The 19,324-nt window shown below is 33.5% G+C and overlaps 1 protein-coding gene across 1 annotated transcript; it reads right to left on the reverse strand.

Annotated features, from left to right (window-relative positions):
• Positions 1-3,503: 3,503 nt before the first annotated feature.
• LOC133797513 (cyclic nucleotide-gated ion channel 1-like) lies at positions 3,504-7,844 on the reverse strand. The gene is made up of 9 exons (XM_062235433.1): positions 7,626-7,844; positions 6,865-6,915; positions 5,985-6,537; positions 5,691-5,903; positions 5,270-5,580; positions 5,075-5,186; positions 4,744-4,980; positions 4,259-4,646; positions 3,504-4,098 (listed from the first exon to the last, which is right to left on the reverse strand). The coding sequence occupies exons 2-9, from the start codon at positions 6,891-6,893 to the stop codon at positions 3,788-3,790; spliced, it is 2,154 nt and encodes a 717-aa protein (XP_062091417.1). The 5' UTR covers positions 6,894-6,915; positions 7,626-7,844; the 3' UTR covers positions 3,504-3,787.
• Positions 7,845-19,324: the final 11,480 nt, after the last annotated feature.

The following is a 19,324-nucleotide window of genomic DNA, read 5'->3' on the forward strand; positions in this document are numbered from 1 at the left end:
GTTGGTGTTATTGGATTCTTTTATTAGCAAACTCAGTTTATCTTCTTCATCTTAAAAATGCATAATCTTTTCTATTCCATGATGTTATTACTTTTTATATAAAGCCATAAACACAAACACAAACAAGTTAACAACTATAACCAAAATGCATTGTGTCACTCAAACCTAGATCTTTATAAATACTAAGAATATATATTACTCAAATAGGTTCCAAACAACAAAACACATAACCACACACTATTACAAAAATGGTGATTTGTGTCAGTACTCTACTGCCACAAATGCCACATTTGCGTCAGTGCTCCACTGATGTAAATACTACGCGTTTACGTAAGTGGAGAACTGCCACATAATGTTTTAACCAGGGAAACTACAAATACTTATGCTAATTCCCTGGCCTATTTGATAAAAAAACAGCAGCAAAAATAGAAAAACAACATCAAAAGTAGAAAAACAACAGTATAAACATAAAAAAGCACCAGAAATCAATAAAACATTTGTATAGTTAACATTTGTGATTAAATCCACTAAAAGTAATTCAGATTTCAAAGTTAATCTATGTAAATAGTTAGAACTATTGTATTCTAAATCTCTAAGCATTAAACACTTAAACTAAAATTTTCTCACCAAACTTGCTCATTTGCTAACAGAGATACATTAAAAATTAACAAAATATAAAGAAAAAGTTATTAAAATTATTCTAACTAAATAAACAATAAAGTGGAACTTAAAGAAAATACATAATTAATTATATATACCCATTTAAATACTTAAACCCGAAATGAAATAATTTTTTTAAAAAAAAGTTAACAAAACATAAAGAAAAATATTCTAACTAAATAAATAATAAAATGTAACTTAAAGAAAACAAACAATTTAATATATATATACATATTTAAATAATTAAACTAAAAATTAACAAGTTAACAAAATATAAAGAAAAATTTACTAAAAATATTCAAACTAAATAATTAATAAAGTGGAACTTATATATATATAAATTAATATATATAGCCATTTACATAATTAAATCCGAAATTAAATTTAATAAAAATAAATTGAAAAAGTTAACAAAAAATAAAGAAATTATAATAAAAAAAATCTAAAATTCTAAAATATTAAAATGCAAAGTTTAAAATCATCAATATAAAACTAACCAAAAATTAAAAAAATCTGAAATATAGATATTTCATAAAAAAAAATCACAAAAATTAAATTTTATTCATAAAAATTAATAAAATTGTACTTACTTGTAGTAATTAAGTGATGTGGGTTCTTGAACATCAAAATACTAAAAAAGATTTTGGGTTTTCAAACAATAACCTTTAAGAATAAAAAATATACACAAAAAATTAAAAAAAAAAAAAAAACTATGTATAAGGTTCGTATACATATATAATTCATCAATTTAACATTAAATTTGAAAAAAAAAAATGATGAAAAAACTCACCAAATGGGTCTTAAGGTCGAAGTCGTCGCTGTTCTTGGAGAGAAAACACAGTGTTTTTTTAGGTTTTGGGGAGAAGATGCTGGGTTATTTCTGGCGGAGGACATTCGCGTCAGTGCCAAACTGACGGTAACTGTATGTTTATGTCAGTTGGGCACTGACGCAAATTTTTAAGCAAAACGCGCATTTTACTTAAACGTTTGCGTCAATGCCCAACTGACGCAAACAAACTGTTACCGTCAGTTTGGCACTTATTCTAACGCTAGCCTTAACAACTTCATCACACCACTGATGCAAACATGTCCAAATAACAATGTCACTATTACAACTGACGCAAATGCACTTTCATTTGTGGCAGTGTCCAATTGCCACAAAAGGGATATTTTGGTGGAGTGACAATGCTCTCAAAACATATGTATCTGGTTATTGAAAAATAAAAAAAAAAAGTATATGTTGATGAAGGATAGCTCCTAGAAGATCCTAAAGCTTATAGGAGACTCATTGGCCGCCTCATATACTGATCCATCACTCGGCTTGATCTTTCATTTGCCATAAACAGATTGAGTCAATTTATTAGTTCTCCACGACAGCCACTTTATCAAGTTGCACTCGAAGTATTACACTACATCAAGGCGACTCCTGGTCGTGGTCTATTCTATCCATCCAACAAGCATCCCATTGCTGCCACCAATTGGTGCACATACCACTCTTTCAAAGCTTTTTGTGACACTGATTGGCCAGCGTGCTCCGACACTAGATGATCAATTTCGAGCTTTTGTGTGTTCTTCAACAACTCTTTGTTCTCTTGGAAATCAAAGAAACAACACACTATGTCTCGCTCTTCCGCTGAAGCTGAATATAGGTCTATGGAAAACGCTACAACTTAAGTTATTTGGCTGCTCTCTTTGCTTAAAGAACTTGATTTTCTTCAAACAAAACCAGTTATTCTCTATTGTGACAACCAAGTCGCCCTTCATATATCGTCCAATCCTGTCTTCCATGAGCGCACAAAACACATTGAGATAGACTGTCATTTAGTTCGCAACAAGATCTCTCAAGGCGTCATCAAAACTATTTATGCCTCCGCAAACAACTAGCTAGCTGACATTTTGACCAAGGCTCTACCTTCAACTCAGTTTCATACTCTTGTTTCCAAGATAGCTCTTCACAATATCTTTGCCCCATCTTGAGGGGGAGTGACAGATTTACCAACTACATTGATACAAAGTGATTATGTTAGTTTTAGGTTGTTATGTTTTGGGCCTTCCTTTACTGGCCTTTATATAAACCCTTTAGTCTTAGTTTGTAGATTTTAACACTTTTTCTATCTTTTGTTTAGTCTCAATGAAAGCCCAATTGGCATTTTTCTAATTCTTTTCTTGACCCAAAATTCTATTAAAATATGACTGTATATATAGGTAGGTGTAAGATATTGTACCTATGACTTCCTTCCTTGAGGTTATTTGAATCCTATCTTTCCATGTAATCGTAACATCATAACAGACCTATATATGAACCTTTTTTTTTTCTTGGGTATTAAGAACGAGTGTGAAAATAAATTTTGAAATTTTATGGGATGGGATAGAAAGTCATTTCTTATTATTTGCTGCTTTTATTATTTATTTGGCCAATCTTTCGCGGAATTGTAATCGTGACAAACAAAGAGATAAGTTACAAATGGAACCAAATATTAGTGTTAGGGAATTTGGGTGTGCAACAATTTAAATTTGAAATTGGAAATAACGAAGAAAATATTTTACTAGTTATAAATTTCTCTCTAATGAGGATAAAAACAGAGAAAAGTAAGTTAGCTCTAAAAAAAATGAAATGATTTAAAATTGATTACAATACCTTAATTTATAGGTTTCTCTAATTCTTATTAACCACAAAATAATTAGCTAACCTCTAAATAACAATTGATATAAACCATTCTTTAATTTAGTTTTTATTCTTTAATTTACTAATTCTCTAAATTAAGAATTTTTAAATATATAATAAACTATATATCACTTTAATCATGATAAAATAAAAGGCGATACATATATCGAATATGGGATGGAATGGAAAATCATTTCTTATTATTTGCTTAAAAGCCTCAAAATATTAGTCTATAAATCTCAAAGATCAGAAACAAAGGGTATACTTTTACAATTAAACTACCCCATTATAAAACTATACATGATTATCAAAGTATCAATCTATTTTATCACAAATCTAGGCCTATTTTACATATTATGCACAGACAGACTTTATACATTAGCAAAATAGCTTATGCCTAACAACAAATTTCACATTAATACAGTGACTGACTACACCAGAAGTAGTAGTAGCAGCCAGTAGCTAACGATGCTCCGCAGTGAAATCAGGCTCAGCCGGTTTCTGAGGTAGCAAAGGCATCAATCTTTGCGTGGGTCTAGAGCTGCGCACACCGCTTTGTCTTAAGCCTCTCAGTGCATTAGCAGCGAACCTCGAGGCGTAAATGGTGGCGCCAAGACTTGGTGTGCTTCCACTCTCATTCACCAGGACATCTTGCAGCATGTCCTCTGCTTCCCTTAAAGACTTGTCAAGCTTTCTCTTGCAATGCCTCCGCCACGCCGCTTGTACGAAACAAGCCGCCCATGTTCTCCATTGCAAAGAATAGAACCTGAAAAGTAGACCAAAAACCATCATATTAGTATCTTGTTTTCACCATAAAAAAGCATTGGTGGTCTCAATTGGGGGCCTGCCTATTAACACTTGTCCCTTAAAGTAGTTCTAATAAAAAGGAAGCTTAATCCAGTGAAAAAATTGAGCATGTTACTTGCCTGAAAGTGTGCTGGAGTTGCTTGCTGTGGAGCCGGCGAAACTGGGAGGCGACAAACTTCAAATCGTTGGCCATGAGAGCAAATGCCTCGACCTCTGTTTTAGCTTCCACTGTCCTGGTTGAGGTGGGGAGATTGGAGCCAGAATTGGGATCCAAAGCCCATGTGAGGAGCTCTTCTCCACAGAAGTCACCAGCCTTGAGATCAGCCGTGTTGAAGAAGCCAGTTTTTCCACCATTAGTGGTCATAGTAGCAAGGTTTCCTCTCATGATGAAGAGCATTTCATCAACTGGATCACCCTCCCGAACGATTGAACTCTTATCTGTGTACAGAACTGGCTTTAAACGATCACATAGTGCGTCCAAGAGTTGTTCATCCAAGGTCTCAAACATTGGCACCTTTTCAAAGTTGAAAACCAAGTTAGTGAGCATAGAGTAGCTGGGAAACAAAAAAGGACAGAGAAAATGCTGAAATTTGTCCAAGGAAAACACTCACTCTCCTGAGAAGCGCCAAACAAAGATGGCGCTTTATGTCTCTCCTAAGGTCTTTTGGAAGGGTTCGGACCAGAGTCTCTTCCTCAACACCTCTTGTTTCTTGCCATTTATATTGTTCATATCTTCTAATACGTTCCCTCAAGGGCTCCGGGAGCATCCGGTGGGACATCCACTGCTCCGCGTCTTGTCTTTTCACTCGCATTTCTTCGACTCTCACAGTTGTGGACTGCAGATATTTCTATAAAAAGAACAAAAAAAAAAGAGTGAATTAAATACAAGTTAGCCATGTATGTATGTGTTCGACCAATCAATCTCATGGTACTTTTGGTTACCTGCATATTGCCAATGAGTAACGAGAATAGAATCAATCCAAAGATGGCTATCCAGACTGCAAAGATTATCTCTCCAACATTAGTGCTTGTCTTGAGATTTTGGCCCAGAGAACTGCCAGACCAAACAAGGAAAATGATTTTTTGAGATAAGAAAAACTACTGAAACAAAGTGAGTTCATACGAATAGAGACCAACCTAAGATTGCGCAGTCCCCACCAAAAGCAGTAGAAAAATTTGGAGGAGAAATCTGTGCTTTCAATTACACCAGACTTGAGAGCGTCAGTGAATATTCCAAAATTAAAGGTACCATTAACATCGTCAGGATTGATGAAAGGGCAAGAGACGTTGAAGAAGCCTTCAATAGATTTGGCATCTGGTAATACATGATTGGTACGGTTTTGATTACAGTACACATATCTAAGATCCCACTTCTGCTCCTTAAACACTTTTCGCCAGCAAGTATCCAGTCTCTCAAGAGAGTATAAGTACCAGAAAGCTCCTACTAACTGGTACAAAAACATTAGAGTTTGGCGATGAGAAAGTCCACATTTCTTGGCATAGTGTTATAAGAGTTCAAAAAAGGGGTATGCTAGATCGAAAACAAGGTAAAACTTACGTGACTTGCAAGCATATACAGAAGAAGGTTAAAAATAGCTCCAGCTGAAGCGGTCTCTGTTAGTATGCCAGAACTACTTGTTACTTCTCTGAATAGTGGGACCATTCGCACGAGCCTCGGAACATACTGACAGAAAACGACGATTTTCAACATCTCCTTTGTGATCATTGGAACAGGTTTTTTCATCCTTGGAATGATAGCAAGAACTACAAGCTGAAACAACATTAATTCATGTGTAAGGTAGTGAAACTGAAATGGATGAAAGAAGAGTTAGAATGGAGCATATAAATATACCTGAGGCAGTGGAAGAATAGAGAGAACATCAACAGCGAAGTTGGTTGACAAGTATCTTTTAGCAATGGCAAAAGGATCATCAACTAACTCGCCTCTTCCAAATACTCGAGAAGATGGGGGTATAAACCCAGTTTGGAACTGAAAGATAATCCTGAGTACGTAAAAGATATCGATAAATGTTCGAAGAACACATGCAACGATTTCCAAAGGCTCATCCAAAGTTATGCATTTCTCTTTGGGATCTATTCCACCAATGTAGAAAAATAAAGGGTCCAGGGACACAGCCACTAAACAAGCCAGAACAAATATCTTGTTCCATTTTTGAAGGAAAGAGCCCTGAGGATCAAGAATGTTCTTTCTAGGCTCTTTATCCTTTTCTTGCTTCTTAACAACAGCGGGTTGAGAAGTTGGGATTCTTCCAAGGCTTCTAATCCTCTCACACCCCCTTTGGACACCTCTCCCAACTTGCCCCAATACCTCTCTCACAGATACTCTTCTTGGGGAGTACTGATTGTCAGAGCTTTGAGACCTATCAGATTTATACCCCTCGAATCTGTGTCAGAAAATTTACAACCACCTGGGTCAGTTTTGTATTATAAAAATTTAGTGAAAAACTAGTTCATTTGCTGCCTTAAACTATAGTTGAATATATAAGTTGACATTATTTTGATAATTATTTATCATAAAAATGAAAATGCTACTTTGTAAAAAATTATCATAAAACAGTAGAGAAGGAGTCTATTAATATATAATCGGTACAATTTCATAGCGTGAACATGGAGGGATGAAACTGAAGCCAAATAATTGTGAAAATTAAAGTAACAAATATGTAATATTCGAAGGAGATTTGGCTGATAATTTATGATTTGAGTAAACTAACCTTACAAACTTAGTCCCCCTGGATTTCATAACTTGAGGCAAGATTGCAGTCCTGCAAAAGGGTTAATTTCAAGTTTAAGTTTAACAAGAAAAGATAAGTGAAAACAGAACATATAGGTAGATTCATAAAACTTCAGAGCCATGATCAAACATGTTTAAATTGATTTCCATGACCATTTTAATAGTCAACGTGTGAAAATCTTGTTTTGAAGCTGATTTAATTTTTATTTTATTTCAACCACTTTCAGCTACACCAAATTAAATTAATCCACAAAATGAATTCTTAAATATATCATGGAATACTCGGTACTACCTACCTTCCTTCCTTTCTAGTTATTGTCTACAGTCAATTTATGTCTACTAAATAATTTATTATCTAACTAATTAGAGAATAAAATTCCAGGTGCACAGTTAAAGATGACAAGTGTATGTACCAAAGTGAAAATGCTTATAAAACTTGTATAAGGATCTAAAATAATAAGTATACTTGGAAAGAAAGAAAAAAAACTCAGAAAAGGAATGATTTGAATTGCTAGAAAAGTGAGTCATGTGAATTTCTGCTTGTAATGATTCATTTTACAGAAACTGTTAATTTAAAAGAAAAAAAAAATCCCACCTTCAAAAAGTGAAGTTTGATGATTAGAACTAATCAAACAAAGTTTCTAGCTTCTTGATTTGACAATTCATTAACGTTTTCGTTCCAATGTTTCCCAAAAAATACAGGGGAAAAAGAAGAACTGAGCAGAGAATGAAGAGAATTACCGATCAACGACGTGGAGTTGTATTGGAAAAAAAAAAGGAGTGAATTGAATAGATTAGAATGATTAAGCTCCTGCCTAGCTTGCCACCTCAACAGAAGAAGTTTAATGTAATAATAAGCGTTTCAAAGAGAAAGAGAGATGGAAAATGAACAGTGGAAGAGAACGACGAGGACTCAGTCTGATATGATAGTCAAGTCAGCCACTTCGCAATAGCCTCAACAAAAAGGCATTTCTCCGTTCTTTTTTTTTTCTTTTTTGGAAATAAATGATTTGACCTCACTTTGTTATTATTTATTTTAGGTTCGTTAAGTCTAAAGACAAAAGATGTACGAGTTACCACCAAGTTTTTTTTTTTATATATATATATATAAATTGTGGTAAAAAAATATCTTCGGAAGGAAAAAATATAGTAAAGAGTAATAATATTAATGAAATTTAAAACAAATTTTAAAGTTCTCCTCTCTCTTGAGGGATCATAGCCTACAGACCACTTTTAGATAATGAAACTTATCTTATAGTTGAAAATGAGGAAAGGAATGTGTCGAGTGCTGTCATCTATCAAATACTTAAATGAAATATATGTCACCACTTATTTTCACATGCAAGAATGTATCACTATAACGATTCATAATTAAAATTAAAAATTTTGTATAAATATAAATAAGTGAAACTCATACTATTTTGATTTGTGAATCCACCCTTTTACAAATTCATTTATTCATTTAATTTTCTTCTTGCGAAACTCAATTTGTACTCCATTTTATTTTTCAAGGAATCCACTTCTAATTTGAAAACTGCTAACTTTTTCTTATTTTCTTTGTATTTCTTCCTCTTCAAGCTAAGATTATTTCTGGTAAATGCAATGACAGAGCTAATATTTCTAATAAATAATAAATTTGGATCTAGAGATAAGAGTGGATATACATTTATGGCACAGTCAAACATTTATTTCATTTTTTATATTAAAAAAGGTGGACTCTCTAAAAATAATCATTCAAATAAGAACATTACCATTTTACTTATAATTATGATGTATATCAATTTAAAGTGATATTTAGTTTGAGAGAATGAAAATAAAGAAAAAGGGATAAAAATGAATGAGAATTGGAAAAATGATAAAAATGGAATGAAATAAAAATTATTGTGAATAATTTTTTTTAATATTATATTATAATGGTATTTAATGTAATTTTTAAATAAAATAGTTATTTTACCAAAATAATTAAAAAATTATTTCATTAGAAAAATATTATAATACTCTAAAATGCAACCAAACATTCATTTATTTTTATTCTATTTCATCATCCCATAATAATATTTAAGAGAAATAATGACAATGACTAATTATGTAAACAAAATAAATATGATTTATTTTACAGTAATAATAATTTTAATTTTTAAATATTTTATTTTCATTCATTTCTCTCATATTAATTTATTTTAGTTTAGTAGTGTCATTAATAAATTCAACTTTAAATAAAGAGATGTAGAACAAACGACAAGTACTTAATTTGTTTTATTATTTATTCAAACAAAATAAGAAAGAAAAAAAATGCTCTAGATTGGTCTATGCATATTTATAAAGCGGAATGTTTTTATTCATATGAATTTGTTTTGGAGGGTTCACGTTTTTGTAGGAAATAAATACCATAACTTTAATAAAATTACAAAATTATGACCAATTAATTATTTTGTAGGAAAAAAAATATTTAAGCTCAACACCACTCTCAGCAAAGTCAAATCTGCCAATTAACCAATACCAGTTGTTAGATATTGTCCATTATTTTAAAACTAAGTTCTCATAAATTTGTTTTTGGATGGAGTAATAATATGTACCCTTAAAATATATACTTAAATATTACATATAATATATCAATTTAACATAATAAATTACATTTATCAAAACTAAAATTTTCTCATCAATATCTAATATTTGAATATAAATATCATTAATCTTTTGGATTATATCCAAAAACAAGTCACAGGAGATATTTATTAATCCTTATATAACCCAAGATACTGAAGTATAGCTTTAATCAATAATTATTTTCTCTTAAAATGAACGAATACATTCATAAATTAAGAAAAATTATCGGAACTTATTTTGGGGGGTAATATTTATTGGAATTAATTAACATTTTATTAATCTCTCCTTTTAATTAGGTGGTTACACCTTAGCTTCATGGGTGTATTAGTCGGCGTATAACATGGGTTTATAAATAATTGACATCTGACTGTTTCAAAAAGCAAATTAGAACTTGATTTTCATTTCATATAAAAATCTGACAATTATATCTCTTTTATAGAAAAAGTGTGTTCATAAATTTTTATTTGAGCCGTTTTTCTTTTTTATTTCATTAATTTCAACGAAATATTCTTATATTTAAATTAATATTTTTATATTTATCAATAAATTATAAACATAACTAAAATTTAAATAAAAATAAATAAATAAATAATTAAATTAATTAAAATAAGATATTTTTGATATATTTTACCATGATAAATATTTAAAAATAATAAAACTATATAGTTTATAACTTAAATAAAATTTAATTAAACTTAATATTATATTAAACACATAATATATAATCTCTTGTTGTCACAGCCAAATTCAAAAACGAGAATATAAACTTAAACAAAAATAAATTAATTAATTAAAATAAGATATTTTATGATAATTTAAATAATTAAATCAAATTTATTTAAAAATAATAAAGACATATATATCATTTTTTTATCTTATAAATTTGTGTGATAATTTGTCTTATTAAGTTATTGAAACTCTTTTTCTTCATCAAATTTACCAAAAGAAATTGTAAGATATATTATAAAATAAAAATAATTTATTCATATATATTACTGTCTACATTATGATTTTTTTTATTTTTATTTTATTTCTATTATTAATTTATTTTTAGATATAAATGTATTTTATATGTATATAATGTAGTCATTTAAATATATATTTATGCAATATCATGTATATAGAGATTATTGATATAAATATTTATACATACTTTACCACTATAATTTTTTCTATTATATATATATATTTTTTAAATAGTAAATTAATTTTTATTAAAATTATAAACAATGTTTGCAATTTTAAAACTAAATAAATGTGTATTGCATGTGTATATATATATATATATATACGTCTAACATATTGACTTCATAAACCACAACGTACTGATACAATTGTTTGAATACAATATTATTAATTAGTTTAATTGATAAAGAAAATATTATTAGTTTTATTTCTCAATTTGAAGTTAGAAATTGGAAGATAAAGATATTTAATGTAATTGGAAGAGAGAAAATTGAAGAGGATGCAGACAATATTAATTTAATAGCAGCAACTACTTAGTTAGGTTATGACCCCACCAAAAGAAAAAAAAAAAGATATCCTAGCAATAACACATTCTGGTTTCTTTTTCATTATATAGGTGGGGTTCAAACAATCGGTTAACAATAAATTGAGTTTAGAGAAAAGAAAAAAAAAGAAAAAAAACAGATAAGGGAATGAATTTGCTGTAATAAATAAACGTGCACATTTGTTTATCTTTTTTTATAAAATTTATTAATTATTTTTATTAAATTTATAGTGTTGTCATATAAATTTTAAATAAATAAACAATATTATGTATAAAAAATGGCATAAATATATTAAATAAAAAATAAACAAAAACATCGTTTATAGTTTTTAAAATATATATATATAATATAATAATATTTTTAAACATAATTGATAATTTTTTTAATAAAAATTAAGATTATGTATTATATATTATTATTATAATGATATTTTATAATATTTAAATTTATATTGATATAAGTATTAAATATTATTATAATAACATTTGAATGCATATTAATATAATTAATAAAAAATTATGATTATATTTTATTATCATAATAATATTCTATAACATTTAAATTTATATTAATATAATTATTAAATATTTAATCTTGTATTATATATTATTATAATATATATTTTATAACATTTGAATTTAAATTTAAATTTACATTAATATAATTATTATATATGTAGTTTTATATTAAATATTATTATAATATTTGAATTTATATTAATATAATTAATAAATATATAATTTTAATTTTTTTTTAAATGTATATTCAATTAAATATGTAAAATATTCCGTTAAAGTTAACAGAACAAACCGTCAAAACAAAAAATATTTAGATAACTGAAACTTTTAGTTTTAACAGTTTCTTTTGTTAACTTTAACATAATATTTCAAATATTTAATAGAATATGTTTTTCAAACCAATTAAAAATAAATATTTATTAATTATATTAATATAAATTCAAATGTTATAAAATATTATTATTATAATAATATATAATAAAAGACTAAATATATAATAATTATATCAAATGTTATTATTTTAATAATATATAATCCTAAATATTTATTTATTATATTAATATAAATTTAAATATTATAAAATATCATTAGATATTCATTAATTATATTAATATGAATTAAAATGTTATAAAATATCATTATTATAATAATATATAATACATGACTAGATATTTAATAATTATATCAATATAAATTCAAATAGTATGACTGTAACGTCTCAAAACTCCTAATAAGGCTTAGTGCCTTAATTAGGGAGGGTCATGAGGGCAGTATTGGAATATTATGTGTTTATATGTGAATTTGTTGAATATTTATGTGATTATGTGAATTGCATGGGTTATATTATTATATGACTGATTATGCATGTTTAAGTGTATTAAATGTGCGAAACAAGCCGCTTTTATTTAAAGGGGCATATTTGTAATTTTGTCTCGTTGATGGTATAATCTTGATTATATGATATTATATGATTAAGACTACATTATTATGTGGATATACTTGAGATATTCGGCAAGAGTCGGTCCTTTTGAGCAAGATAGCAGTTTAGTCACAACGGGGGCTTATACCTAGCTCGGGGTGAGACAAGGGGTATTTCGGTGAGTTACCAGGACTCGTTAGAGTATGAGTTGTATTTTGGGGAAAATAGTGATATTCCGGGTTTGGCAAAATTAATTGGGATTATAAGTATAAAGTGAGACGGTAGTGTAAATAACGATTTTGTCTTTAGTGGGCTTTGAGAGGGAAGTTTGACCTTAGGGGCATTTTGTTCTTTTGGACCATTAGGCTAATATACTCAGCTGAGTTTATCAACTCAGAGAGAAGGAAAATAGAGCAAAAGAAAAAAAAAACACTCTCTCTCTATCACGTTTTCTCTCACTCTCTCTCACTAAGTTAATTTGAATTTTGGAAAACAAGCTCTTGATTTTTTGAGTTTTGAGACAAGTGTTGGTGGGAACATAGCTGGATTTGAATTCTATAAGAGGTAATTCAAATATTTGAGTTTTAGATTTTAGTTTTTATAGTTTTTGAAGTTTTATTGATATTTTAAGTTTAAGGAAGTTTTGATTGAGTTTAAGGTTGGTTTTGATGTTTCTGGGATGTTGAGACCATTATTATGGTCGAAAATGGTTAAAATCATGTTTTAGGATAATTTTGGATAGGTTTTTTATTCTTAAAATCGCTGGTTTTCTGGGTTCGCATGTCGCACCGTGGCACTGTTCTTGGAGCGTCGCAGTCCTCATGAACCCAGCGAGACAGGGAGATGCCTCAAACCGCCTTAGCGCTGCGGCACTAGGTGGGTTAAGTCGCAGCGTGTGCCGTGTGGTTTTGGGCTCAAGGCTCTCTGACTTTTTGCGCCGCGACCCTTAGTGGAGGGCGTTGCGGCTCTAATTGGGAAAAATTATAAATTAAGTTTTGGGTTATGGGAACCCAATCCTAAGGGCTCAGGAATGGTTCTGCTGCCGAGGTTCAGGGTCCTGGAGACTAGGAATCGGTTCGGAAGCCTTTATTAGTTCGTTTCTTGATAGTTATTCCTTGTTATGATTGTGACTAGGGTGAACTATTAGGCCTGGAGGAAATGACCGTACTCGGGGTCGTCACACGCTATTCACTCAGGACCTGAGGTAAGAAAATTGCACCCGGACTGTGTTTAGGGCTTTGCCCGGTTGTATAACATGGTTATAACCATGCTTAGAATGTGTATTAAACATGTTGATTGCGTTGTGCTTACTTGTGTTAAGTAATGATTGCTTATCTGTTATATATGATTGAAAGACTCAGCTTATAAGTCAAGAATTTATCTGTAACGCCCCAACTCCAAGGACCGCTACAGTGCACATTGCAAACAGTGCTAAACTCGCTAATCGAGTCATTTGGCCATAAACGTGTAACTAAGTGTGATTAGCGGTTTAGGGGTTAAAAACTTTGGTTAAGATATAACGTTTCACTAGAACGTTTACTGTATACATTGGGATCCCAAAAATATAATTTCAGAGTTTATTACAAAAGATTATTTACAACAAGCCGTACTAAGCGGCAAAACATGGTTCAGCCCTAGTTCCACTTTCAAACCTCGCCCAAGTATTGGTCGAGCAACTGCATATGTACACGTCATCACCTAAGCTCTCCAACTCAAGGATGGTCCAGGTTCCTTTTGCCTTTACCTGCACCACAAAGCACCCGTGAGCCGAAGCCCAGCAAGAAAACTCATATGCTCATAAACAGTCATATCATGCTATCAAATCATATCTGGCATGCCAAGCTATCATAGCTCTATTCAGCATGCAAATGAGTTCAAACAGATGCTGGGGTATCCAGGATAAGAAATCCTGGCCTTCTGATTGGAGGACTATCAAGTCAATCCTAATCAGATGAGTGACTGCCAAACAAGTCACTAACCAGATGGAAGAATGGCTGCTAGGTTAGCCACTAGCCTTCAAGCGCTTATAATATTCATCAATTGAGGGTCGCAACACTTGAGGTTCCGATAAACCACGCTGAGTGACCGACAAGCGAGTCACTAATTCAAATGGAAGGGTGGCTGTTGGGTAAGCCTCTAACCTTCAATAGGTTCTGGTAAACCTTACTGAGTGACTGACAAGCACGTCACTAATTTAAATGGGAGAGTGGCTGCTGAGTAAGCCACTAGCCTCCAACGGGTTCTGGTAAACTGCACTGAGTGACTGCCATGCATGTCACTAATTCAAATGGGAGAGTGGTTGCTGAGTAAGCCACCAGCCTCCAAGCGCTTATTTCATTCATCGACCCTCGGGGTCGGTCTGGCATTAATGCTCTTTGAGCTATTCAATGCTGATAATCGATTGATCAAATCTTGTTGGCTTGCGTGACACACGCTAAGGCCGTCCTGACTAATAAGTCAGCTCAACATGATCAGTGCCCAGTACCACTGCCGAACCTGACTAATAAGTCACAACTTCACAGTTGATACTAACACCTTTGCCAATTCTGACTAATTAGTCAATACCATGCACAAGTAAGCAATGCTATCAATGTGTAACATATGCCAATTATCCAAGGATAGGGCATTCAGCATGCTTACTAAACAGTTGCTAGCATAATTATGATCATGCACAAACTCAGAGACTCAAGCTCTGACAAATCTCATATTCATCATTCATGGCATGCCCTAATCACATGTTTCTTGTGCATCACATGCATCACATTTAATCATCCAGCATGCCTTGACAATAATCATATGCAAATGGGCAAGATTGCCAAGCATTTGTTATGCTATCAATGTGTAACGCCCTGGCTACCCCAGAACAGTTACGGAGAACGGTGAACCGGAAATTTGACTCGCTACCCGAGTCCTTTGGCTAAAAACGTGTTCTAAGTGTTAATATCAGGTTAAGGTGGAAAACCAGTAAAAGGAAAGGGTACATTTCATTAAGTAAATAAACTGCTCATGAGCCTTTCAAGATGTTTACAAGTAGTTCAAGTTACAAAAGAGCTGCTACAGTTCCAAATATACAAACTCCGCCGGCCTAAGCGGCAAAAATAGGGTAAACCCCTAGTCCCTCTGAGAACTCCTCGACCGTGGCGGTCAAGCGGCCCTGTATGTACATTACATCGCCCAAGCTCTCCACTCAAGGCTGGCCAAGCTTTTCCTTTCCTTTACCTGCACCACATAGCACCCATGAGCCAAGGCCCAGCAAGAAAACATAATAGAACATGATGTAATATCAACAATGGTCACAATAACCACTCAGGACTATCAGTCCAACAAATAGGTGACAATAGCCAAAAGTCACAGTAATGAGCATTGCTCCTTCTAGCCATGTGACGATAGGGTCACCAGGGCTTAACTGATAAATGATTTCTTTCATAAGCATGTTCAGGACAGGTGCATGGTGATTGGTCACCAACATAACCTTCCTCACGACTCTAGAGTCGAAACTATGGACAACGTCCCTTAGCCACGTGACAAACGGTCACCGGGGTCATATACCTTGGCTATAGTCATCTGGTCGTAGACCAGGCAAGCGCTTATAAGTTCATCGACCTTAGGGCCGGTCCCGCATTAATGCCATAGAGCCATTCAATGCGTGATCATCGACTTTAGAGTCGGTCCCTGACTAGTCAGTGTCTTAAACAGGTGATCATCATTCATTAGCATTTAATATGCAATCCACGTTCACGTATATCAACCAACATGCTTCAATATCAAACCATGCATGTCATATACCTGTATAGGGTGCAACTGTATTCATACACTGTTTTCTTACCTCAAGTTCGAGCGAGAAGTATGATAAAGACGACCCCTGAGAACGATCGGTCTTTTAGCTCCTTAACGGTTACCTAATCACAACCAATTATAACCTCCATTAATGAGAATCCACAATAATAGGGTCTTAACCTAAGCACCATCCTCGGGACCTCGAAACATGCCCACACGGTGAGTAGAATCGATCCCGGGCCTTAAGGATTGAAACCCCAAGTCAAAAACCCTTAAAAATACTCAAAACGGGGTTTGGAAAAAACAGGGTAGCGCTACAGCGCTCAACCCCTAGCGCTACAGCGCTATACTCAGAACCGCCCAAGTGCCAGAAACCTCCCTGAGGAGCGCTATAGCGCCCTAGGGTGGGCGCTGTAGCGCTACCTCCAGCCCAGAACACCCCTGAACCGACCTTCTTCATCTCCTTCGATTCTAACTCGATTCCCAAGCTTCCAAAGCCTATTCTTGATGCCAAATGAACCCAAAAACCATCCCAACACATCCCAAACATCACAAGCATGGGAACCCTAGCCAAAACTCCCAACAAAACCCATGAATTCACCCTAAACATTTCAGCTGCAAAACAAAACTAAAACAGAGCAAACCAGAAAACTATGGTTAGAAACTTACCCAAAGCTTGGCTTATGATGGCCTTCACCAGTGGAACATACTCCCAATCTCCCAAGGCTTGCTTCCCAAGCTAGAATCCTCAAAGTTGGTTCAGAAATCACAAAGAACAGTGAAGAGAAAAAAGTACGGGAGGACTCTCAAAAACACTCTGTTTTTCCATCACCTTTTCAGCTGAATAAGGGTTATATCTATCCTAGGGGTGAAATGACCATTTTACCCCTAGGTCAATTAATGGTTTCTAAAGACTCCCAAGGGCATTTTTGGTACTTTCCTCCTAACTCGTTAATCATAATTAACGCTCTCCAATTCCCGTTATTCTCGAAAATCATAAACACCAATAATTCACATCCCGTTACCCTTTATCTCCCGGTAACGCTCTAATCATCAAAATCACCCCGAGACTCAAACCAAGTCACGGCACTTAAACCCGTTGTGATTAAACCGCTAATCAATAATCTACGATCGTCTCATGTCGAACAGCTCGAACAAACCCACATCATAATGTGGTCTCAACATATATCACCGACATGCATACAATTAACATTATATTATAATATAATTCTCATAAACATTCATAAACACGTTTAACAGCATAATTAAGCAATTATGGCCCTCCCGGCCTACTAATCCAGCCGTTAAACCACATTAGGGAATCCGGGGCATTACACAATGTTTACATTTAAACATTCAACATGCATCAATCATAACCATGCATGTCACATATGGGGTGCAGTTTTCTTACCTTAGATCCAAGCGCAGGTTACCAACAAATGAGCCACAAGCACGATCCTGATCCAAGCCTCTAGTGTAAACCTAGTCACAACCACAAATGGTGATCCAATGAGTTCAAGTTCTAAAACCAACCCTTTAACTAACACTTAGCCTCCAAGACATCAATCCTCACTAATCCGGGTAGTAGGAATGATCCCGAGGCCTAAAACCATGTTTCCGGGGTCAAAACGAGCAAACGGGGTGAAAACAGGGCAAGGGCTGCGGCCCTAGCACCTTGGGCCGCGGCCCCCAGGGTTCTCTGAGGCAAGGGCCGCGGCGCCCAGCAAGGCCAAATTCTGACACCTACTTCTTCGAGCAAGGGCCGCGGCGCCCAAGAACAGGGTCGCGGCCCAACTTCGGGGCAGCCATTTTTCCTTCGTTTTAACCTTTTAAAACCTCCCAAAAACATGTATAAACATTCCCAAATCATTAAATCAAAGTTCCCAAACTCCCCAATGGTCCAAAACCACCAAAACCCGAGGTTCAAACAACCTAAAAGCTCAACGATTCACAAAGCTCAATTCAAGCTTAAAAACTTTTAAAAACTTAAAACTTAAACTTGAATTACCTCCGATTGAGTTGTTTCCAACTAAATCCTCCGACTAATAAGCTTCTAATTCTCCTTAGGATTGCTATGCCTCGATCCTCGCTTGATTCCGAGTCCTAGAACTCAAGTTACCTTCGAAAATGCGATCGGGAACGAAAAGGGAACTTTTGGGAGAGAGAACGTACAGAACGTTCTTTTATTTTCTTAAAAGGTTACTTCAATCTTAAGTAGCTTCCAATAAAACCTAATGCTCGGGGTCCCGAAAACACCCCCGGGGACATTATAGTCAAAACTTCTAGAATTTCCCCCTGGTCTTACTAACTCCCAATTTATCACCAAATGTTAATTCCCATTACCCAATAACCCGGTAATGCTATAAATACCCCTTGACTTACTCCAAGTCAAGCTTAAATCCCGTTGTGACTTTCCCACTAGCTTACCTCCTAGGATCGTCTTGTGCTGGGTAACCCTGGCATAACCAGATAATAACAAAGCGCCACGCCCATTTCACATATATGCCAAAAATGCCCCAAATGGCCAAAATATGAAAATCACCCAATTAATCACAAATGGGTTCACATGCATATTTAATACACCTAAACATGCATATTATCATTAAATAGCATAATAAAGCAATTATGGCCCTCCCGGCCTCCTAATCAAGGTCCTAAACCTTATTAGGAAATTTGGGGCATTACAACTATCCCCTCCTTACAGAAATTTCGTCCTCGAAATTTATCTGAACTGCCCGGAATATCAATTCCGCACAACTGAGTCCAATTCCCAGGTCGTTCTCTTGACCTCACTGTTTCTGCAACATACCTTAAATCAAGGTACACTTTGTTCCCCATAACCTCATACCTCAACTTATGAGTTCTTTCAACCCATGTCCACTGCATGGAAATGCATAACACAATGTACAACCATCAGAACCAAAACTATGGTCCAGCAAAAGATAATCTGACCAGTCCTGTCCAAGACTCAAACTGTCATACTAATCTAGGCTCAACTTGCCTTTACTCATCACCCCTTTGCCATGGTGATTCTTTAGGAAGACACAACTCCCTACTTGGACTTCCATGTTCCTGCTTTCAATTCAGTGACACTTTTTCATTCAGTTT

Source organism: Humulus lupulus, chromosome 8 (assembly GCF_963169125.1).
Source record: "Humulus lupulus chromosome 8, drHumLupu1.1, whole genome shotgun sequence".
Taxonomy (NCBI): Eukaryota; Viridiplantae; Streptophyta; class Magnoliopsida; order Rosales; family Cannabaceae; genus Humulus; species Humulus lupulus.

Bases quoted from the DNA above. Each gene is read 5' to 3' on its own strand.
- LOC133797513 (XM_062235433.1), bottom strand. From the start codon at position 6,893: ATGAAATCCAGGGGGACTAAGTTTGTAAG. The intron at 6,538-6,864 runs GTTAGTTTACTC...TTTCTGACACAG, and splicing joins AGGGGGACTAAGTTTGTAAG to ATTCGAGGGGTATAAATCTG. The intron at 5,187-5,269 runs GTTGGTCTCTAT...TTGGTCTGGCAG, and splicing joins TGGGGACTGCGCAATCTTAG to TTCTCTGGGCCAAAATCTCA.